The 23,522-nt window shown below is 45.5% G+C and overlaps 2 protein-coding genes across 2 annotated transcripts in view; both read left to right on the top strand.

Annotated features, from left to right (window-relative positions):
- Positions 1-14,910, top strand: part of sptbn4b (spectrin, beta, non-erythrocytic 4b) — a 51,028-nt gene extending 36,118 nt beyond the window's left edge. Inside the window, exons 29-44 of the mRNA XM_076036582.1 lie at positions 257-535; positions 993-1,123; positions 1,361-1,565; positions 1,753-1,998; positions 2,371-2,505; positions 2,870-3,114; positions 3,283-3,421; positions 4,542-4,626; positions 4,752-4,948; positions 5,681-6,121; positions 6,191-6,777; positions 7,032-7,092; positions 7,696-7,958; positions 10,450-10,620; positions 11,212-11,254; positions 11,495-14,910. Coding sequence (XP_075892697.1) covers positions 257-535; positions 993-1,123; positions 1,361-1,565; positions 1,753-1,998; positions 2,371-2,505; positions 2,870-3,114; positions 3,283-3,421; positions 4,542-4,626; positions 4,752-4,948; positions 5,681-6,121; positions 6,191-6,777; positions 7,032-7,092; positions 7,696-7,958; positions 10,450-10,620; positions 11,212-11,254; positions 11,495-11,806 — 3,540 coding nt within the window. The 3' untranslated portion in view covers positions 11,807-14,910. The remainder of the gene's footprint in view (positions 1-256; positions 536-992; positions 1,124-1,360; positions 1,566-1,752; positions 1,999-2,370; positions 2,506-2,869; positions 3,115-3,282; positions 3,422-4,541; positions 4,627-4,751; positions 4,949-5,680; positions 6,122-6,190; positions 6,778-7,031; positions 7,093-7,695; positions 7,959-10,449; positions 10,621-11,211; positions 11,255-11,494) is intronic.
- Positions 14,911-15,420: 510 nt separating this feature from the next.
- On the top strand, positions 15,421-23,388 carry LOC142895048 (uncharacterized). Its single transcript, XM_076035775.1, has 8 exons — positions 15,421-16,017; positions 16,428-16,753; positions 16,944-17,013; positions 17,126-18,695; positions 19,454-19,652; positions 20,530-20,860; positions 21,219-21,281; positions 21,424-23,388. The coding sequence occupies exons 1-8, from the start codon at positions 15,606-15,608 to the stop codon at positions 22,860-22,862; spliced, it is 4,410 nt and encodes a 1,469-aa protein (XP_075891890.1). The 5' UTR covers positions 15,421-15,605; the 3' UTR covers positions 22,863-23,388.
- The last annotated feature ends 134 nt before the right edge of the window (positions 23,389-23,522 follow it).

Genomic DNA, 23,522 nt, shown 5'->3' with positions numbered 1-23,522 from the left:
AAAAGAAAAAAGTCTGTCAATTCCAAAATATATATATTTCTAACTTTTAATTAATTCCACGTAATTACTCTTATTTTTGTGCCTGCTGTGTTCGAAATAAATTAAAAAATATATATAAATTGGAATATATGTGCCGGATTCACCCCAAGTTGTTTTTGTTCTATATTTCTAAAGGCCTAAAAATTCCCTTGCAATTCCAATAATGTATATAAACACTTTACAAAAACAGCCGTGTCACCCTTTGCTCCGCCTGCAGACTCTCCAGCGGGAGCTTCAGGGCCACAAGAGCAGGATCGAGGACGTCCTGGAACGGGCCGCCATCGTGGCGTCCATACGCAGCCCTGAGGCCGACTACGTGCGGGCGGGCCATGACCAGCTGGCCCAGCTGTGGGGTCTCCTGTGGGCCGAGACGGAGAGGAGGCAGCTGATCCTGGACGCCATGTACCAGGCGCAGCAGTACTTCTTCGACACGGCGGAGGTGGAGGCCTGGCTGAGCGAGCAGGAGCTGCACATGATGAACGAGGAGAAGGGCAAGGTGTGTGTGTGGGTGTGCGTGCCGTATCGCCGTATTGGCCATTATGCACCAATACATTTTTACTGTAACCCAGAACATGGATGTGTTCAGGGTTTCCTGACTTTACACGTTCCCACATGGAGTTTTGCAGAGAGAGAAAAAGGTTTACAGAGTGACTCTGGCTGCGTTTCCGTGACAGTTTTTCGCTAAATAAAACCAATATTTCTAAAATTACGACAAAGTACAGTTGCAATTTGCAGGTGTTTCCGTTGAATGGTGTGAAGCGCATAAGCCGCAATTATCGTAAAATCTCGTCCTCGTTTTTTTCACTGGAAAAACAGCAAATTTCTTTGGTCATGAATACCGGGTAGTTATTGTTGTCATAGCGCCGTCAAGAGCCAGCATTTCTTTGGCGACCCATGCACTATTTTTAAAAGTGAAACTCGTCCCGGTTTGAGTCATGTCATCCTCCCACCAGGACGAGCCGAGCACACTGCAGCTGCTGAAGAAGCACCTGGTCCTGGAGCAGACCATCGAGGACTACGCCGACACCATCGGTCTGCTGTCGCAGCAGTGCCGACAGCTGCTGGAGATGGGACACCCAGACTAGTGAGAGTCCATCAACACAGCGATAAAATAATCAACCTTTTATTATTTCCCTTTTTTTCCTCTCCAACCACATCATTTTACTTTTTAGCACCCAGCAATTCAGGTTTTTCAGAAGCAGAATGCAAAAATCTCACTTTATACGCTCAAATTTTGGGGAATTTCACACGCTTTGTGACGATAGCCAGTATCAGTCATTAGCAGTACAGTTTGACGCAGCGTCTCTTCCTCTCTGGGCAGCGAGCTGATCAGCAAGCGGCAGTCGCAGATCGACCGGCTCTACGTGTCCCTGAAGGACCTGGTGGAGGAGAGGAAGAGCCGCCTGGAGCAGCAGTACTGGCTCTACCAGCTCAACAGGGAGGTGGACGAGCTGGAGCAGTGGATCGCCCAGAGGGAGGTGGTCGCCAGCTCGCCCGAACTGGGTCAAGACTTTGAGCACGTCACCGTAAGTGTGTCGGCAGATGGAGTTGACGCTTAAGATGCAACTTTTATGAGTGGCATACAGTCACCTGACCTTAGAGCAAAACAGGGTCTATGTATTTATTTATTGCAACTTACAACAAATCTTGGTTTTATTTAATTGCTTGCAGTTTCTTTTGTTTTTTACCTTTTGTCCCTACTGTGTTTTTCAGGTCCTGCAGGAGAAGTTCACCGAATTCGCGTCGGAGACGGGCAGCGTGGGGCAGGAGCGGGTGACAGCCGTCAACCAGATGGTGGACGAGCTGATCGACTACGGCCACTCGGAGGCGGCCACCATCGCCGAGTGGAAGGACGGCGTGAACGAAGCCTGGGCCGACCTGCTGGAGTTGATGGAGACTCGGGCGCAGATGCTGGCCGCCTCGCACCAGCTGCACAAGTTCTTCTTCGACTGCAGAGAGGTGACGCCAACACTCTGCCAAACACTGTTCTGTTTTTGTTTTTTGTTTTTTTGCAGATAAACACTGCATGCTGCATAAGCTATGGGTCAATAACAAAAAAAAAAAGCTGTTTTTTTATTAAGTATTTTTCAAATTATTTTGAAAATTAAAATGTATTAATTATAAATGAATTATGTTCTTGTCTTTGCCCAAGGGAATGCTTATTATATTTTGTCTGTGCATTGATTGAATAAAACACCGCTAATAAGGTTAGTTAGTTAGTTTTATATGTTTTCTAGTAAAAACAAACAGCGGACTGAATGTAGGAGAAAAAAAAAGACACACTTCTCACACACGTCATACTTCCTGACATCTTCTTGTTCTTTTTTTCAGGTTTTGGCCCAGATTGAGGACAAACATCGAAGGCTGCCAGAGGTTCGGGCTCGACAGGGCAACACTGCCAACACCAGCACCCTGCAGAGACTGCTGCACAGCTTTGAACAGGACATACAGCTGCTGGTTACGCAGGTACACTCACACCAATGCGTCGCCATCCGTCCACTAGGACTTCCAATGACTAATGTTTCCTCTTTTTTTTCGCAATTCATTGGTTTAGGTTTTTTGTTGTTTTTTTTTAATCCAAATGTAGAACATTTTTAGTATTTTTAGATTATTTTCTGAGTCTCAATCATTACATTTATTTACATTTTCTGCGTCATCGAATTTGTCTGTAAAGCATAGAAAAGTTTTTTTTTCTGAAAATGTTGCAAATCACACCAACTTTTTCTCACATCAGTGCAGCTGTTTGCTCGCCCTACTTCTTACTCAACAAATCCTTCCTACTCGGTTTTTGTCCTTGCCTTCCCTCCCTCCCTGCCCACCCGCCCGCCAGGTGCGTCAGCTGCAGGAGAGCGCGGCGCAGCTGAGGACGGTGTACGCTGGCGAGAAGGCAGAGGCCATCGCGTGCCGTGAGCACGAGGTGATGCAGTGCTGGAAGGAGCTGCTGACGTACTGCGAGGAGTGCCGGGTGCAGATCACCACGGAGACGGACAAGCTCAAGTTCTTCGGCATGGTGCGGGATCAGATCATGTGGATGGACTCGGTCATCTGTCAGATCGCCACAGGGGAGAAGCCCAGGTATCTGCAGCTGTATCTGCAATCTGCAGTTGGTTCTAGATAAAAATGTTTGCTCGATATTTGATATTGAGACTTTGTCCTTCTGTGATAAACCTCACACGTTGGATGAGATATAAGTTGATATGATGTGACTAGCCGGCAGTGTGAGAAAGTCTGATGCCGCTGCAGGGACGTGTCCTCGGTGGAGGTGCTGATGAACTACCACCAGAGCCTGAAGAGCGAGGTGGAGGCCCGCAGCCGCGGCACGCTGGAGTGCATCGAGATGGGCAAAACCCTGCTGGCGGTCAGGAACCCAGCAGCAGAGGAGGTGAGAGCAGAGATTTTATCGGGTCATTGCAAATATTTTACTGGAGCCTCGTCTCCGAGGGGAATGGAATCTCCGCAGCGTCTGTTGTATTATTGCAATGAAATGATTTTGCACATTCTTTCTTGCATCCTACATGTCTCGCGTTACTTTAGACGAGGCAGCTTTTTCATTAAAATGCCTAAGATTCATACTCGAGCCCAGCTCATTAATTTGACACCATTATATGATTTCTCACAATGCTGAGCAAAACCTTTGACCAAATGTGCCCCAAACTGCATAGCATCACTGCCATTGACACAGCTGAGCTACTTTGCTTTGAGTAGAGACCATTTCCACATCAAAGTAACTCATAAATAACTACTTTCTCTTGGCTTACGGTTTAAATCCCTCGTTATTTATTTTTTAATCCATTTATATAATCAGGCCCTGGGTTACCCTGGGCAGTTAGAACCATCCTTCATGTTAATGTAGGAAAACATATTAGAAATAATATAGTGTGTAATCTTATTTTTAAGAGACCCGGGCTATTGATTAAATCGTTGATGAATTAATAATGATTTGAAGAGTATTTGAATACGCATGCAGCATCATTCCAGACAGCTTTGATCAGCTCGTAGCAGTGCGGTTCTCACTGATTGGCTCTAGCACAGCACTGTGTGCAGTAAGCCCTGCCCTCTTCATGCAGCTGCAGACTGCATACAGTTTTAAGCGTCTTCTCCGCTGTTACACTAATGCCAACAGTTTTTGCTGCTGCGACTCACCTCTTCAATCTCCTTCTTATACTGAGTCCACTGTCAGCAAATTCAGTCTTTTGCTGACAAAATGTAAAAATATTCTTTCCTGGGCAAGAATGTGCACTGAATACATGATGTGCAAAATATGTCCTTTCCGCTGTGTTTGACCATTTCGTGTTGGTAAAGTTCAGTTTTGTAACACGAAAATGTATTTATTTGGCAAAACAATCGTCTCAATTATACGTTCAACTATAACTTTGATTTAAGGTCTTAAGAAATAACTATCAGACTTGACTTACAGTGTACATTGTGATGTATTTTAACAGGGATATTGGCTGTGCCCTGTATTATTCCGTAATCCTTATTTTCCTGAATTCCATTCTTAGATCAAGGAGAAGCTGGAAAAGGTTGTTGCCAAGCAACGTGAGTTGTCTGAAAAGTGGGACAAGCACTGGGAAGTCCTACAGCAGCGTGAGTGCACACACACATATAGATTACGTAATATACATAATTATCATAAACATGCATTATGATAAAGAGAGGAGGGTGAAATTAAAGCGCTGAAAGACATCTTCCTCCCCCACCTCCTTGGTCAGTGCTGGAGGTGCACCAGTTTGCGCAGGAGGCGGTGGTGGCGGAGGCGTGGCTGACGGCCCAGGAGCCGCTCATCAGCAGCAACGAGCTGGGCGGCAGCGTGGACGAGGTGGAGCAGCTCATCCGCAGGCACGAGGCCTTCCGCAAGGCCGCCGCCACCTGGGAGGAGAGATTCAGCTCGCTGCGACGGCTCACCACGGTAATCAATCAATCAATCAATCAATCAACTTTCATTTGCAATGTGCTCAATTGCAACCAAAGGTGTCCCGAAGCGCTTTGCACAATCAGGAGAAAACCAACTGAAAGCCTCCAGAGCAAGCAAGGTGCCACCACTGTAGGAAGAAACTAGAGCAGAACTGGACTCCAGATTGCAGTTATCTGCTTTGATCGGTTGGGATGGAAAGGAAATATTGTTTAAAAAAAAATTATAAAATAAATAGAACTGAGGAGAAAGCGGGAGATGGTTAGAGAAGTAGTCAGAGTGGCAGACAGACAGGCCAGAGTGAGTTACAGGGTGAACAGCAAATAATTACAAAGCTCTCTCACATAGATACAGATAAACATGTATGTAAATAAATAGATATAGAAAGACACACATAAGAGTATGTATATATATATACCGTATATATATATATATATATATATACGGTATATATAGATAGATAGATAGAAAGAGAATAGATAGAGAAATACATGTTCTAGTGTAATTATAGCTATGATTAATTTAGAAATTTAGAAATAATTTAGAGTTTCTATAGTTTTTATAGTGGACTGTTTTTGCTGCTGTCCATTTAGAAGTTATTCTTCCGTGATGGAAAAGGGGGCAGAATTGACATCATGGACGTCTCTCCATCATGCCATGGATACTGTGACTACTATGTAGCTCACATACGGGTTTTGGGTCTTGTTTTTTTGTTTTTTTTTTCTACAGGTGGAAAAGTTGAAAGCGGAGCAAAGCAAGCTCCCCCCGACCCCGCTGCTGGGTCGCAAAGTCTTCCTGGAGCCTCAAGATGCCTTACCCAGCCCGTCCACGCTGCCCCGCCTCCCCATCTCCCCAGTCACCAGACAGACCATCTACGAGCAGAACGAGGTCAGCTCGCCGCCGTCGCCCTCACCCGCCACGCCCACGCCCTCCCCGTCGTCCGTGGCCCGCCGGCTGGGCTCCACCGTCGCCAACTACACGCCCGTGATGAACGGCTCCAGCTACCGCCACACTCTCGAGTCGCGGCACGCCGGCGGCAGCGGCAGCGGCGCCGTAGTGGGCGTGGCTGCAGGCCTCGGTCAACCTTCCACTTCCTCCATCGCCTCCATCGCCACGGCTGCCATGCTGGTGTCGGCCAACCAGCTGCGGGAGAGCGCCAGCGCCGCCAAGGCCATGAGTCAGCAGCAGCAGCAGCAACAGCAGCAGCAGCAACAGCAGCAGCAGCAGCAACAGCAGCAGCAGCAGGCGGTGGCGGCAGCGGCGGCAGCAGCGGCCAGGACGGCGGAGAGCAAAGCGTCCCCTTACCTGCGCCAGCCCAAAATCAAACACCTGGATGACGCGGTGACGCCGCTGCTGGTGGCCAGCCGGCTGGAGAAGGCCCGGGAGAGGGGCAGGGAGCGGGAGAGGGAGGCCACCATGATGATGACGCCGGGGGAGCGGGCGGAGGTGGCCGTCATGGCCGAGGTGGTGCTCCAGGAGCCGGTGGGGCGGGAGCGGCTGCACAGCGAGCCCTCCCGACGGACGCAGGGGGCGGGGTCGTCCAGGGCGGACCACGGGGCCGAGCCCCAGACACACACCTACCCGCGCATCGAGAGGCAGCTCTCCAGCGAGCAGCTCATCCAGGCGCGGCGGGACGAGCTGCCGCAGGAGGTGTGGAGGGAACAGCGGGAGAGGCGCACGCTGGAGCGGCAGACGTCCAGCGAGCAGGAGGGGCCCGGCGCCCACGAGGGCCGGCGCAGGGAGAGGGACCGACACCGGCTGGACAGGCAGGAGTCCAGCGAGCACGACACGGGGAGGGAGCACTCTGACCGACGCTCGGCTGGAGGGTGAGTCAACGCAGCAGCAGGTTTCAGCACCACTGGAGAGGTTTTGGTTAATAGGTCCATTCAAACTCTAAGAACCAAGGATCAAAGTTGTATTTTTGTTTTGCTAAGCACTGATAGTGATGATTATTGATATTATTTATGAGAAGTAAAACACTGGCATTTTACAGGGAAAAGCCTGTTAAAAGATCAAGATTTCAATTTTTTTTTACTTGAATTTTCTCTCTCTAACTCGCGCCTTCTTCTATTCCATACAGAGAAAGGAGATCCACAATGGCAGAAATTGTGGAGCAGCTGCAAGAAAGAGAAGCAGCGCAGGTGCGTGCACAGTTTGCGGCTCAGCTTTCATACAAATCAAAACCTGTTTGCACATTCTGCATGATCGTCACTACTGCAAATGATAGAAGACCTGCTTTCACCCACAGTTCAGGTCAAAATATTTCAACAAATAGTTTGCTTCGATTTTTGGATGACATCTTTGATTTCTTTTATATTAAAAGTAACATTAACAATGCATGCTATACAATTTGGATCAACAGTCATAGATTAACATAGATTTAAATGCATCAGAAATATTGAACATGTAAAAAACACAATACAACACAAGCTAAATCAAAACGTGTGCACATTTGTCACTGTGTTCATCCACAGTATTCATAATAGTATTCACCGTCTTTTGAGAATGTCTGGTGTCAATGGTATGCTGTCGATGTCGAGACAGTTGAGGATAACAACAATAAACTCAAATAAGCAAATGTGATTGATAAAACTAATGAATAAGTAATTCTGGTTGTTCATTTGAAAAAAGTATCACTGGTGACGGGATGTTCAAACATTCATGCAATATTCATCCAGTAAGCGATGATGCGTCCAAGTGAACTGAAGTTTGTTACAAGCTGCACCACCTCCCTGCACCGCCAGGCCCGTGGAGAGGTGCCCCGCCTTCCCAACGGCCTTCCCGAGAAGTCTTCCCGTCTGGACCGGCCTCGGGCTCGTGACAGACCGAAGCCGCGGCGCCGGCCGCGACCCAAAGACGGTGGAGAGGTGACGACGACGAGGCGGTCCAGGTCGGCTCCGGCTCAGAGCAGCCCGGCGGTGGCCCCGCCCCCCACTCACACCACACACCACGAGGGCTTCCTTTTCCGCAAGCTGGACATCGAGAGCCTGAAGAAGAGCACCAATAGGTGGGTGTTCAGGGTCTTAATGGCGATCCAAGTTCTGGACCATCGAGTGAAAGAATGTCTGAGAGGACGGACACTGGTGTCATCAAGACTAAAGAATCTGAAAATTAAAATTTATCATCATTATTATCAAATCAATGGAAACATCAATCTAAATACATCTTTATTTATTTATTTGTTTCCTGCTGTGTGATTTCTTGTGACATCACTGCTCCCTCCATTAACTAATCCAGTCTTGATAGCAAGGGCATGTCTCCAGCATGCTAAGCTAATCACCCTCAGAAACATTGCCTGAGATGCTGAACGGATGCACGATCGCCACCACTGCAAATGATTTCACCCACAATTCAGGTGCAAATGTTCCAAGAAATACTTTGCTTAGGTTTTTGCATTACATCTTTCATTTCTCTTTTTTTATTATTTAAAGTACCTATTGCTACACAATTTGGATAAACTGTCGTACCGTGTAGTTAAACACAAGATTTAAATGCATCAGAAATATTGGGCATGTAAAAAATACAATAAATATACACATAAAGCTCGGAAAAACAACACAAAACATAGGATGCATTTACACGTTGGGAGAAAAATGATTCTGTTAAATTTGTTAAACCTTGTTAAAATCAATATTTAAAAAATATGAAAATTAAAAAATTAAAGATATGTTTTGGCCGTGGTAGATGATTATTTACAGGTCAGCTTTGAGACTTCAAGCTGCACAAATGTGTTCAGATTGAAGGTTGTATGTAGCCACGGTTGGTTGATTCTCTCTCTATCTCTCCTTCTCTCACATACACACACACACACTAACACACACAGAGTATTTTTTTTCCAGCTGTTTAATTTTAGATGCTAACATTTGCTTTGCAGAGAAACTTGCGATCTTGAATATTGCAGCAGTCAAATTCAGACGTTCAGGGTCCACCTTTAGCTTGCGTGAAACACCCACCGCCCGTCCACTGCAGACGACTGCACTGCCTCCCTCAGATAGGAAACCAATGACAAAGCCTCCCTCTGCACTGCCCTCTTGTGGCCGGGCTGACCGCACTCAGCCTGAGAGCTCATCCTTCTCCCAGCTTTGGATGAGTGGCACTCACACGTCCACCCGAGGCCACAGATGAATGTCTCGTATGTACATGCCCTGTAATGTACATGGCAAGGTAAAGCTTTACCACCCTGAATGGCTTAGAATGTGTGACATGTGTGAATCCTCAAACCGCTCCTTCTTGTATACTCTCTTTTTTTATTACGATGCCCATCAGATTGATTGGAGTAGAAATTATTTTTGGATGGCGTGATTTATGCTCTTCCATGCTGAAAAAGAGAGGATACAGAGCATCTGTAAAAAAAGAACTGGGATTCAGCCTGTCAGTGGAGTTTATGTGCACTTCCATATTCCGGAACACTTCAAGATTGCGAAGAGTAACAGATACAGTGCATGTGAATGGTTTGTTGTCATCATAGTATCGGTAGTGTATTCAGTCCTTCTGATATCATATGTATAAGAGTAGTTATTTATAATAAATGAAATCGAACATAGAATTATGTAAGTATAATAGCCTTGAGTGCCTTGACTAAAATCAAGAAAAAAAGTAATCCAGACTCATCTGATCTTGTCATCTTTTTGTGACATCACAAAGGGCTAATTTCCAAAATCAAATGTTTCGGCATAAACTTAAAAAAAAAAAAAGGTTTGTGTAATGAAGTGCACACTGGGTTTTGCCTGCCTCTGTGGAGTTTATTAACAGTCTACAGGCACAAATTGCTGATTTTGGCATAATATGTGTTGCATAGAAATGTTAAAACAGACAAAGGAACTCAAGTTTAGGTGTCGAGGTTTAGTTCCCTTCTTGAAAGATGGCATCACCTCTCCCGCTAGTCACAAGACATTCCTTATCACATGCTCTGTATTTCAGAGGACCAATTAAAACACACACGACTGGCTCTAAAACAGGCCTATATTTGCCTTTAAGCGTCATGTGCATGTAAACACACTCACAGGAGGAAACCAAAAGGCGCGACTGCGTGTTTAGTACCAAAATGTCATTTAACCAATCGCCTCCCGTCTCTTTCTGTCCTCTTCTTCTTCTTCCTGCCTCCGGCTGCTCCTCTCATCTCCTCCAAGGTAAGTCATATGTCGTCCTCACTCGCACACCCCTAAACTGTAAGTAGCCTCCCCCCGCACATCCCTCCATCCTCTTCCTGCTCCTCCTCTTCCGTCCATCTGTCCGTCTATCTGTCCGCTCATCCGTGTTTGTTCAGCGGTGTGTTTCCTCCTCCCTTCTTGGCGCCGGTTCATCTCGCCTATCTACCTGTCTGCTCTGGTCAGGTGAGTGAGGTGTTAGCTTAGTGACATCAACGATGCAGCTCGTTCTGACTCCTCCCACCTCCCCACCCCCCCCTCCACCCCTCCCTGACTACCACCACCTTCCCTCTACCTCTCTTCTCCACCTTCCCTCCCCACACGCCCCCTCCCCCACCTCCCGCACCACAGCAGGTCATGGGTCAACCTGTACTGCGTCCTGAACAAAGGCGAGATTGGCTTCTACAAGGACGCCAAGAACACCAGCGCGTCCTACAACAATGAGCCGCAGCTCAACCTGGGCTACTGCCACTGCGACGTCACCAATGGCTACAAGAAGAAGAAGAACGTCTTTACGCTAAAGTGAGGACCTGCTTCTTTTCTTGCCCTCTATGTTCAATTTTAACTTGCTCACTTGCTCTCACCAGTGAACCTTAAAATAAGCTTTAGTGCTTTTAGGTGTTGTCAGTCTTGGACTATCTTCATGAATTTGAATTTGAAGATTTGAGATTACCAGACCTCTTCAACCTTCTCTCCTTGTAGCATATACCACCAGTCAAAGGTTTGGACACAAAGCATATTTAGAGCTATTTAACATGTTTGTTTTCCTTTGCTGCATAATTACATGTATCTTTCTCATATGTTTGGTGTCTTCAGTATCTGTCTGAAGTGTGGAAAGTTGTAAAGATTAAAAAAAAGAATTGCATGAAAAGGCGTGTCCAAACTTTTGACTGGTAGTGTAGATCAAGTCAGTGCTAGCTTGAGCTACTAGTATCGTAGTGGGTGTTGCAGCTTTTTCGTTTCGTGTATTCTAAAACAAGATTGTGCTTTTCTTTTGGCGTCTTGCAATATCGAAGATGGACTACAGCACAGTTAGCATACCCTCTAGCTAGCTCCTTTCCATGACCACACCCCTAACCGTTTTCCTCTGCCCTCCTTCTACTCCCTTTGCAGGACGAAGGATGGAAGCGAATATTTGTTTCATGCAAAAGATGAGGTGAGATCCTTTAGTTTTCGTATCAAATTCAGTGTGACAAATCAGTCGGTTGAATACGCGACCAGTTGCAGTTGAAATTGAACTGAATTTGACTGAAATTGAAAATTAGCCTCTGGCTAACACCGGCACATTGACAGGATGGTAAATTAATGTGTGTTGTCCTCTTCAAATAAATGAAATAAAATAGAATAAAGTTAAAAACCAGTTCGATGACGATTGTGATCCCATCCGTCCTGGCAGGATGACCTCAAGTCGTGGGTGACAAACATTACCGCCAGCATTACGGAGCACGACGACATTGCCAAATGGGGTCAGCCCCAACCAACTACCTCATCCACCGACGAGGGCACACGGCGCGACGGCAGCAAGGCGGACAACAGGTCGGAGCGAGGCGGCGAGCGCTCGGACCGGGCCGAACGCATTGAGCGGGCGGACAAAGAGAAGGAGAAAGAAAAGGAGAAGAAGGAGGAGAAGGAGAAGGAGAGAGGCGAGAGGTCGGAGAGGTCAGAGCGAGGCGGGAAGCGCTCGGAGAAGTCGAGCAAGAAGAAGTGAGTCTGAGCTCTGACTGGTCGCCTTTTAAGGAGTGTGCGAACTCTGAATGGGAGGCGGGGCCACGGACTGCTAGTGGACGCCCCCCTCCCGCTACTCTCCGCCTCCAACACCGTCGAGATGAAAACGGCGGCACTCGGATGGAAAGTAACAGTGACAGGACAGAAGGACGGAGGAGGACGGACTTGGAGCAGGAGACATCATTCTCTCCGGCACTCTCTCTTCTTCTGTGTCTCTGTGAGAACACACAGCCACTGATACACTAGAGACCCCCCCACCCCCACCCCACCCCCTGGTGGCTGTTCAGAGCCCTGACGAGAGAGTGTCCGGCTGCTGAACCTCAGCCAGCGTTAATGATGTGTAAGAGATGAGACTCGCGTCATGTCAGGCTGTTACTGGTTGCCGATAGTTTGATGAAAACAACAACAACAAAAAAAGGATCGTAGCTCATTCTGTCACGTTTGTTTGTTTCTTTTCGAGATGAGATGAGTTGAATCTCTGTGTATTTCTCGTCCGTCTGTCCTACCTACTGTATTTATGTCTGTCTGTACGTCAAAGACATCCTGCACCACGTCTGATGACTTCCCAGAGATGGAAAGAGAATGAAATAATACCAAATGTTTCACAGACATTCAAACTCGGTGAACCTTTTAATTAACGCTGTCCTCCATTTCATTCAGTTTATGTTGGATCCTGGCCATAAGAAATGTGTGGAATTGTGAGTGGTTTGACTTTGTAATAAGCCAATTTATTGCCCATTGGAAATGATTGAACTTGAATTCAGAATAAAAGCCAGGCTCATCAAAACTCACCATGTATAAACACTGACTTGATCAACTGGGGAGGAAAAACTGGCAGACAGCCTGGTTCCTCCCCTTCAAAAATAGAGATTTAGAATTCACCTTTTTGTTTTTGGATGGTACTTTAAGACGATTGGTCAAAAGATGTCCAGCCTTTATTGGGCTGTGAGCCACAGCCGCCACTTCTGTTCTAGATTGTTGTTTGGGTGGACAAAATTTGTGTTAGTGACCATAAATCGATATGTTAACAAGTTTACTTTAGGTAACAAAGGGAAGTCAACATAACGTTTTGATATCTCAAAGGGAATTTATAAAAATTGATTGTAGCCTTCTGATTTTAGCATTGGGTTGTGTTTTTAATAAATTCCATGTTTGGCTTGGGTCATAAGCACAAAATCTGCGCGTTGCATGTTTTCAACGACCGAGGCCCCCAGGGGGCCGACAAAACAGGCCTCATCTACTCTTTTATTCTCTTACAGCATCAAAGCGTCTCATTTGATATTCTCTTTAATTAGTTCACACAAATTTGTTGCATCCTTTTTTTTAACAGAGAATTCAGAATATCTTGTTGGGGTGGGTGTGTGTGTATATATGTGTGTGCGTACGCTCGCGCGCGCGCGTGTGTGTGTGTGCGCCGCTGCTGCTCTCTGCGCCCAGGGTCTCCATAGCTCTCAGGTTCTTTATGTTGGTGTGCGCTTTCAGTCAAATGTGTGCCTCACATGTCCGTATGTTCGTCCCATCTCAGTCTTCCAGACTTGTGTGATCAACAACACTTTCCCACACAGACAACACACACACACGCACATATACACACACACACACGCTCACACAAACAGTCTAAAAGTTGTCAGGTTTAAGATGTCAGAGCCATCAGCCTGCTACAGAGTCCCATCAAACCACCCCCAACCATCCAATAGCTGTCCGATGAGATGAGTGAGTGAGTTATGAGTAAGAATGTTTGGGAGAGGCCGGATGTTAGCTAACCAAATACTTTAGCAAAGGGTGAATAAAATATATGTTGTTAAGATTGCATGTTGTTATATGGAGAGAGATAATTGTTTGTCACGAGAAACATTGTCTTTGCAGCCCACTGACTCAGAATCCACACATTTGTTTCTGTTAAAAAAAAATAAAAAAAAATCACCACAAAGCCATAAACCACAGGGACACTAAATCAATTTTGATACACGTGAATGCAGTCGAAAGTTCTTGGGGGCGGGGACAGCCACAGAGATTGTTAGTTTCCTCCACTGATTGACGTTAGCTGGTCAGATAGCATTTAAAATCCTTTTCAAACTCTTTTCATGTTTGCACGTTTTTTTCTGTCTTGTCTATGTAAACCATTTATTTCAGAAACAGTTAAAAGTCCAGCTGAAATTTCTGCTGCACTTTCAATTTTATTTCACAAACCCGTTTCCACACAGACAATAAAATTGGCTTTAGCAGTATCTTGTCAAATCAGTAGCATTAAGTGAATAGCGGATTAAACCGCCTTTTTTCATTAAGTAAATTGTTCAATTATGTAGATAAAACACACTTTCTACTGTTTCCCAACAGAGACTTTTCTTTTCTCTTTCCATACAGAGCAACTGATAATAGTGGTTTCAGCTTGACTTTTTAAATTGGTTGTTCAGAATCTTCGTCTATGATTCGGAAATAACAAGGGTTGTTAGTCCTAAGAATTTCATCCAGACTTTAAGTATTTTTTGAATATCTGTATTTACCATTTTAATGATTTCTCCTTTTTTTTAAAAATGCATAGTGTGAGTTTTGGCAGTTTTTAGTACTTTATCAAGCTAAGGATTTTAAACTCTGTCCTGACCTGCTGGTCTGGTGAATTGTAACACCGGTCTTGAGAACTGAAAGTTTTCTTATTTTTTTAAACACACTTTATGCATCTGAGTTTGGTGTGAATGCCTGATCAATGCAATCATTCCCATGCATGTTGGACACGACAACAAACAAGGCCAGAGTTAAAGGAGGTGAATAGTGAATGAGCAAACTCCTCCACATGTGGAGTATGATGGTCTGCTGTCGCATTATGAATCTATCAGCATATTAAACTGACACACTTTGTTAGCACGGACACGCACAGGCCAAACCATGCAGGGTTCAGCCAACTGGCATACAGTATCCAGTGGGCTCTCTGCCCAAACATGATGGCATTTGATTTATGGCATCGAAACATTTATAGTTGGAGCTTGTTGGTTCCTGCCTACCTGTGTGTGTCTGTGCTGTTCTGTTCACATCAGCCACAGTCTGTCAGCCGCGAAGAAATGACAAATAAACTTCCTTTTGGTTGATCAATCCTGCATTTACTGTATGGTTCTTTTCTCATTCAAAGTGTTACATTTTGGAAATATATACAGTGAATCATAACAGGAACATCTAAGTTACGCAGAGACGGTGATGTGTTTACGGTTGTATTTCAAAAGAACAAACATTTAATGCTCCCTGCTTTCGGCTGAAGACAGCTGGGATTGGTTCCAGCACCCCCGCTAGCCTAAGTACAGAAAGAAAGCGATTTAATTTAATTTTAATACCTGCGTATCAGAGTGGAATTTACTAATTTCACGGATTCAGTCAGTATCATCACACCACTGTAATTTGACGGAATAGATAGTGTTGTATACAGATTTATTCTTTCACTATTTTTTTTTTTTTTTTTTTTTTTTTTTTTTAACATTCTAACAGAAATAAATATTTCAATGAAAATGAACAGAGGTATATAAAGAGAAAGGCGAGGGTGCGGAGAAGTACGTGGTACAGGATGATGATGGAGCCTTATTTTGAAATATAGACGTGACACCGGAAGCGGATGTGGCGGACGGGACGCTTTCGGTGACGCACACAGTCCGCCATGTACCATAGTTTACGGTAAGAGCAACAAATGTAACTGTTTAGCCATCGCCGAGTCATGGAAGAAGCTCAAATTGCGTAATGAAATTGAAGGTGCAGGCTGCTAAACTTCAAATCCAATTCAAATTCAAACCGAGTCAAAAATGGAGGCCAAGTTCGGCGGCGAAGTGGCGTCAATTGTGGAAGTCGCCATTCAGGCGACCGTGTCCGTCTTTCGGGACGTCTGGGCGAAACAAGCGCCAAACTCCGAATGGGAGGAGGCGAAATTTGGCGAAATTCGCGAGATAGAGAAGTGTCTGGTGGCGCAGATACGCAAGGTGTTCGCGGAGGTGTGCGAGGAGAACGAGGCTCTGCGGGCGAAGGTGGAGCAGCTGGAGGATGTCCTCCAGAAGAAAGCCGAGCTGCTGGAGCAGGAGCTGGAGGCCAGAGTGGGTCAGTTGGGCCGAGAGATGGAGCAGCTCGAGAAGGAGCTCAAGAGCTTCAGCGAGGGCGGCAGCAAAGTTCAGGAAGGCCAGACAAGCACAGTCACTGTGCAGGAGGACTCTCAGGTGATAGGTGAGTTTGTGCACAAGTATCTGTATCGTCTGCTCCTTACTTCAGATAACCATGCTCGTTACTCTGGTGTGTGAAAGTGTGAAGTGATACACATTTTGTTAAAAGTAATTTGCTTATTACTGTAGTTGTTGTTGCTTGAAGTGTTGCTATTTGAACTATGCTGTTGTGCAGTTAAATATTAAGCCGCATCATATTTAAGAGATTATTTTAGAGTAGCATGGCTTATCAACAAATGTATTGTTTAAATAATTACAAAAAACTGAAGTACATTTCAAAACCCCACATCTACGGAAGGAGTTGAGCCAGTACTTTCTCATACCCAGGGTATTTTTGTTTGTGCCTTTCACCCCACTCCTGTTTGTATGATGCTGATTGGCTGTCCTGTCTCCCTCTCTTTGGGAACTGCACAGAAACTCCACTGGGACCTGCCGCCTCCCAGGGAGCAGCGAAGGATCCGACAAACTCAAACTCTCCTCCGCTGACGGTGCTACCGTTGACGGTTCCCCAACCTGCAATAACCCCGGTGGTTTTTATCAGCACCGTCAGTTCTACTGCCACGGTGCTTCTGGTGGATGCCAACAAAATAGTCACACAGACCCCCACACTGTCAGCAGCTGCTTCTGAAACATCAGAAATTACACAGCTCATCGTTAAACCAGCTGCGTCCCCTGGCTCCGTGCTGCAAGAGGTCCCCGTTCCAGACCTCAGTGTTGTCAGCGGTGTCAAAACCACACAGGTAAAACCTTTCAGTACTGATGTCCACTTTATGATTCAGCATTATGTCCAGTGTTTCCTCAATAGTGAATTTCCCCTAGGGATAATAAAGTACCTTTATTATATTATAAGTTTGTTTGAAATTTTAAGTAATTGTATTGTCTTTTTTTTTTTTTTTTTTTGTCATTAAATTCTTGCGCTTTGTGTCACAGAGTCCAGTGAAGGAGGTTCATTCAGGAAGACCAAAAAGGATCAGAAGAGCAACTTATAAAGTGGCAGAAGGTACATTCAGCTCTCTATTTTTCTTTTATCAGAATGAGCGTCGCTTGAGTTGTATTCAAATATGCCTTTATGGAAACAAAAGATGCTTTATTTTCTTCTCTCCCACTTTCAGTTTCTGCACTCAACAACGCTGAAGAGAAAAATATCAAAGAGAAACATGTTGAGTCCCAGACAGCAGAGCTGCTGTCTTGTGAAGAATGCGACGCAATTTTTCACTTGAAAAGTGAATTGAAGAGCCACGCGAAATCGCACAAGAAGCTTTTCCCCTGTGAGCAGTGTGATAAAGTTTTCACGGAAAAGAAATCTCTTGAAACTCACCTCCTTTGTCACGACAAAGGCAAATCAGCCTTGCCGTTCCCTTGTCCTCATTGTAAGAGGTCGTATCGGAAAGAAAAGTCCCTCCAGAATCACCTCAAGCACCATCAGCAGTCCAAGCCACCCAAGCCCTTCTCCTGCGACCAGTGCAGGAAAACCTTCCGAATCAAACCGTCTCTAGAGAACCACCTCTTGCGCCACGAGAAGCAGAAGGAAATGCTCAAGTGCCAGCTGTGCGACAAGACGTTCAAGACGGCGGTCCACCTGAAAGGTCACATGACCGTGCACTCGGAAGAGAGGCCGTTCAGCTGTGCGACGTGCGGCAAGGACTTCAAGAGCAAAGACACCCTGCGCTTCCATCAGATGGTCCACACCAACACCAAAAAGTACAAATGCTCGATGTGCGAGGAGTCTTTCAAGTACGCCCACTCGCTGACGGTGCACAAAAGGAAGCACACGGGCGTCACGCCGTTTGTCTGCAACGTGTGCAACAGGTCGTATCGGACGGGAACTGCTCTGAAGAGACACAGCCTCGTCCACACGGGGGAGAAACCCTTCACCTGCCACATATGTGGGGCCAGGTTCAGTCTGAACAACAACCTCAAGAGGCACCTTCGCATCCACACGGGCGAGAAGCCGTTCACCTGCCAGGATTGCGGGAAGAGCTTCTCGGACAACACCAAACTCAAGTCTCACATGCTCATCCACGGCGCCCGCAAGCCGTTCATGTGCGACCTGTGCGGAAAGACCTTCCTCTTCAACTGCAGGCTCTTGATCCATCAGAAGTACGTGCACGCCGACCGGGGCGAGGAGGCGGAGGGAGCGCAGAGATCTCTCGAGACGAGGAGGCGAAACAAGTCTAATGTGAAACCTTTCAGCTGCAAGATATGTCTGAAGGGCTTCAGCGCGGCGTACTCGCTCAAGCTCCACGAAAAGGGCCACAGTGACCACAAGGAGTTCAACTGCAGCGTCTGCGGCAAGTCTTTCCACAACAAATACTCATTCAGCTATCACCAGAGGAGCCACTCGGGGGAGAAGCCGTTTGTTTGCGACGTGTGCGGCAAGAGGTTTTTTCACGCGGGCAGCCTCAAGCAGCACGAGCGCATCCACACCGGCGAGAAACCCTACAAGTGCGACCAGTGTGGCAAGGCCTTCAGGACAGACGGTAATTTCTACCGGCACCTTCGGATTCACACCGGCGAGAAGCCGTTCGAGTGTATGTACTGCCATCGGAAATTCCACCAGTCGAACCAGCTCAAGTCCCACATGCAGATCCACACCGGGCAGAAGCTCTACTCGTGCCAGCAGTGTGGCAGAGGCTTCTCTGATTCCAGACAGTACAAGAAGCACAGCTGTGACGGCTCATAGCTGGTCCTGCGCCAGCTGGTACGTCAAGGAAAGTCCGTCTAATAGAATGAACTGAAGCAGCAGCTTTGTGCCTTTGTGTGTTGATTAACGTGCTGATTTTGAAGAGTTGGTTTGTATGACCATTTGTCAGCATATGGGAGTGTAAAATAGTTACATTACAAATGAAGGGAAATTGTAAATTAGGTTCCTGCAACCCAAAGTGCAGGAGAAGCAGCGACAGAGAATGAATGGACTGGAGTTATAGATCTAAAGCTCTTCAACGGGCTGTTCAGGGCTTTAGTAATGTGGATGTTCACAGTGATTTGGTCGCGTGAAGGGATTTATCAAAAAACAAATTATGCAAGGTTCTCTGTTTTTAGTTATCCAAGCTCCTCTGAATTAATGGTAGTCGGTAGCAGCACTGGTAGTGGCATTTTCCCCCTTATTTTACCTTTTGAAAATGGTTTGCCTTAACTGTAGCTTAAGGCCATGTAAGAATCTTGGTTTATACAATAGAGGGTAAGATCATATAAACAGCTGACCATTTAAAATGCTTCAAATACAAGAGGTTATGGACCCATGTTCAGTTAGCAGTTTTTTTTTTTTTTATTTCTGTCCAGTATAATTGATTTAAGATGTAATTGTTTTCAAGTTAAAGTTGAGAATGCATAACACAGGTCAAGTAACATTGTATATTTTGTTTATTTCTGCTTCATCTCAATAAAAAAAAATACGGTAAAAGAATCCATGAGTTTTATTTTGAAAGATTATTTTAATCTCCGTCCTGGTTCGGGTTTCCGGAAACAGCAGCGCTAACCATTGATATGCTCAGGACCTTTAACTTTAATATGGCTGATTTAACAGTATTTTACAGTGAGGCGGGGACTGTAGTGAAGATAGCGATTATGACTGCCCTTGATGTCGTCGGAAAAATAAATAAAGATGACTCAACAAAGGAGCCAGATTCAACAACTCGGGTGAGTTACTGGCCTGCTAAACGGGAAATGAATCGTTCACATGTGGACAACGACCAGAGACTGTTGTGAGAGCATCCGAAATGCTATAGTTGGGGGAGACTGAACCGACGGAATCGAGGCGAGGCGGCGAGTCTAAACAAAGATGGCGGCCGGCGTCCTTCAAAAAAATCTTTATTAGAGAGTAGTTTGCTTCAATTTTGACGAAGCGTATCTCAGTAATTTTTATTAGTACACGCGGTAGATGAACATCTCCCCAAGTAGATGTTTTGAGTTTTTGGTCGTTGTCCGGCAACACGATACGACTTACCTTTTAAAGTGGTAAGAACGTGTCATTAATGGTTTGTTGTTATAGTGCAGTCATTGACTTTTACCCTTTTCCCTAAATTCTGTGTGTTGCGGGTGAATTAAACACCGCCAATAAGAACATTGCTACTGACATTAATCTTCAATTCTAAAGTACTGACAGTTGGACTTTCAACCCCACTTAGTCAAGTGTTGACATTTGTGTTTAAATATTAACTTTACATTATTAAGGACCAAAGGCCTGCTTTCTTATAATTACACAGCTCTTTGAAATTTAATGTTTAAGGTTGTTGTTTTTTTTTTTGTTTGTTTTTTTTACCTTTGTTTCTTACAATTTTACCAATTCATTTTTTTTTTTTTTTTTGTAAAATTTTCATCCATATTTGAAAGAATAGTATTGAAATGTTAGTCTTTGGGGATGAAAAATGTGCTAAGATTTAGAGGTAGGATCCAGCTCAGTTTAGTAATTTGCTCAGTAGAGATCTAGAATGAGTTTCATATGTTTAAAACTATTTTTTAGGGTTATCTTGTATCTTTAAATCCCCCATAACAACCCCTGCTCTCACCCCTACAGGCAGGCATTGTGCAAGTGTTGGCTGGTGAGGCATCAAGGAAGATCAATGCCATATATACCAACCTATCCTCAGTACTGCAGAGGGAAAACCAGAACTTGAAGGCCAAAGCTGGAAAGCTTGAGAGTGAGCTGCAAGATATCACTAAAGACTGTGAAAAAGCCCAACTTTGGAGAGAAAACGTTCTGAACGGCTGCCCAGTTCTATTTGAGGAGACCGGAATGATCTTCACCCTGAAGCTATTCGGACAGTTAATAAAAAACACAGACAAATTAATGGAGGAAGTGTCTGGGTCGTTGTCCACTGCTGAAGTGCAAAGTGGAAATGATGCTGGTATGTTTCTTTATATATATATAAAATAATAATAATGATAATAATCAAGCCTATTGGTAGAAATGAACAAAGGATACCAATTGTTTCATTACTCCAACTTCTTCCACTTCTACTTACTTCTGATAATAATATAAATGCACATAACATTGTGCAAATACTCCAAATGTGAACCGCCATGCAGGCACAAGGTACGGTTGTCACATTGGACTGTAAGGGAGACGTCACAGACAGGAAAAGTTGTTAGACTCAAGAAAGACAGTGTGGTATATTCCCTGAACAATTAGACCCAAACGGTGTTTAAACTTGCGTTGTCTTTCTCATTTTGTTTGTACTCTCTGAAAACAAATTCCTTGCACAGGTGATGGAGGGGCAGCAAAGGATGTGGCTGCAGATACTGAGAACTCCCCCATAGAAGGACCAGGTGAGATTATGAATGACAGGGTGGCAGTAAAATAAGACTTTATCGCCTAAGCTGTAGTTTCATGTTAACGTTGGAATTTCAGTTTCTACGATAAATGTGTTCACCGATGTGCCTTTTATCTCCTCTGTTCTTATTTGTCGAGGTATCACACAGGAGAAGAACCCTGCAGAACCCCCAAAAACATTTGACGGCCAAAACACGCTTCGAGCAGAAGCCAAGAAGCCAAAAAAGCTCTTTGAATGTGAAGTGTGCAACAAGAGCTTCAGCAGGCAGTTCCACCTGCTGAAACACACCAACACTCACAAAGAAAAGAGGTTTTTCACCTGCGCCCAGTGTCCGAGGAAATTTAGAACTACGGCGTCTTTTGAGCGCCACCTGCTGCGACACGAGGAGAAGAAAAACACAATGCACAAGTGTCAGCTTTGTGACAAGGCGTTCAAAACAAAAATGCACCTAAAAACGCATCAGGCTGTCCACACGGACTCAAGGCCATTTGTGTGCTCCACCTGTGGGAAGGGCTTCAAGACTAGACAGAACCTGAGGGCTCACCAAACTGTGCACAGCGTGGAGAAGCCGCACGTGTGCTCAGAGTGCGGGGAGGGTTTCCGATACGCGTTCACGCTCCACTGCCACCGAAGCGTTCACACCGGGGAGCATCCGTACAAGTGCGCCGTGTGCAGCAAAGCTTTCACAAAGAGGAGGTCGCTCAGGGCGCACCAAGCAGTCCACAAAGGCAAAACCTTCACATGCGAGACGTGCGGGGCAGGATTCACCCTCCAGCAAAACCTGAAGAGGCACATGCGCATTCACACTGGGGAGAAACCCTTCGAGTGCAAGGTGTGCGGCCAGAGCTTCATCCAGGACACCAAGCTGAAGGCCCACATGCTTCTTCACGGTGCCTCAAAGTCCTTCATGTGCGACAAGTGTGGCAAGACGTTCCTGTACAACTTCCAGCTGCAGAAACACCAGAAGTTGACTCACGACGAAAGATGCGGCAGAGTGCTGAGGAGGCGGACCAGGGAGCGGAGGGAGCGCAGGGTCATCTACCGGCAGGACCAGACGACGGTGGACGTGACGCCGTTTAGTTGCAGGACGTGCAGAAAAGCCTTCGACTCGGCCTCGTTGCTGAAAAGGCACGAGCTCGTTCACACCGGTCGGATGCATTACAACTGCGAAACGTGTGGCAGGTCGTTCTTCTACAAAGCCACCTACGACTACCACCGGCGGACCCACTCGGGGGAGAGGCCGTTCGCGTGCGAGGTGTGCGGGAAGAGGTTCATCATCCTTCAGGCTCTAAAGTCCCACAAACTGCAGCACTCTGGGGAGAAGCCCTATCAATGCGAGCAGTGCAGCAAGGCCTTCAGGATCTACACAAACTACCGCAGACACTTGCGGATCCACACTGGGGAGAAGCCGTACGAGTGCGAAGTTTGCGGAGTGAGGTTCCGACAGCTGGGCCACGTCAAGTTTCACATGCAGGTCCACACAGGAGAGAGACCCTACACCTGCAGCAGCTGTGGACTCGGCTTTTCAGACTCAAGGCTTCTGAAAAGACACTGTTGTGAGGAGCAGAAAACCTAGAACATATACCATAGTATATCCTTTAATTATCAAACACTTTTCACCTGTCTAGTATTTGCAAGAGAGTCTTTGCAATAACCTAAATTTCGTTCTTTATTCCTACAAACAAATAAAGAATATGTCTGACATAAAAATCTATTTATTTATGGCTTCATATATTGTGTGAAAAAGTATGTTGATGCAGTTTGTGCCGTTAAGCCCCGCCCACCTGTAAACTTTAATTCAAATTCCATAGACAAAATTTTGGAATTAAATTTCCAGCATGTTCCTTAAAGTTTTTAGGAATCTGGTCCAGTCTATTGTAAGATCTACAATTTCTAGGAAATTGATTTTATAATAACATAAACTGAATGATAAATAATAATGTTTATTTTATTCCTCTATTGAATTGATTTGTGTTTTTTTGTGGTTGCGTTTCTTTTTGTTTGCTTTTATATTTTAGTACCGGTCTGTTTAGAATGTGTATGCAAAGACGTGTACTTCAAAAGCATCAAGGGAAAGAAACAAAATAATGCGGATGTGTTCGTCAGCCCTTCATTAACAGATACAGAGGGATGGCTGCGCAGTTTACTTTGACAGACTTGCAGAGAAGTTGAGAGGAAGTTCTAGTAATTTGCAAACAACTAATGGAGAACATAGCGATCCGAAAGCAATACTCAC

This window comes from Nelusetta ayraudi, unplaced genomic scaffold (assembly GCF_046127955.1).
Source record: "Nelusetta ayraudi isolate G7.1 ecotype Tasmania unplaced genomic scaffold, CSIRO-AGI_Nayr_v1 ptg000048l, whole genome shotgun sequence".
Lineage (NCBI taxonomy): Eukaryota > Metazoa > Chordata > Actinopteri > Tetraodontiformes > Monacanthidae > Nelusetta > Nelusetta ayraudi.
Note: the sequence above shows the minus strand (reverse complement) of the source record. Positions and strands in the feature narration are given on the sequence as shown.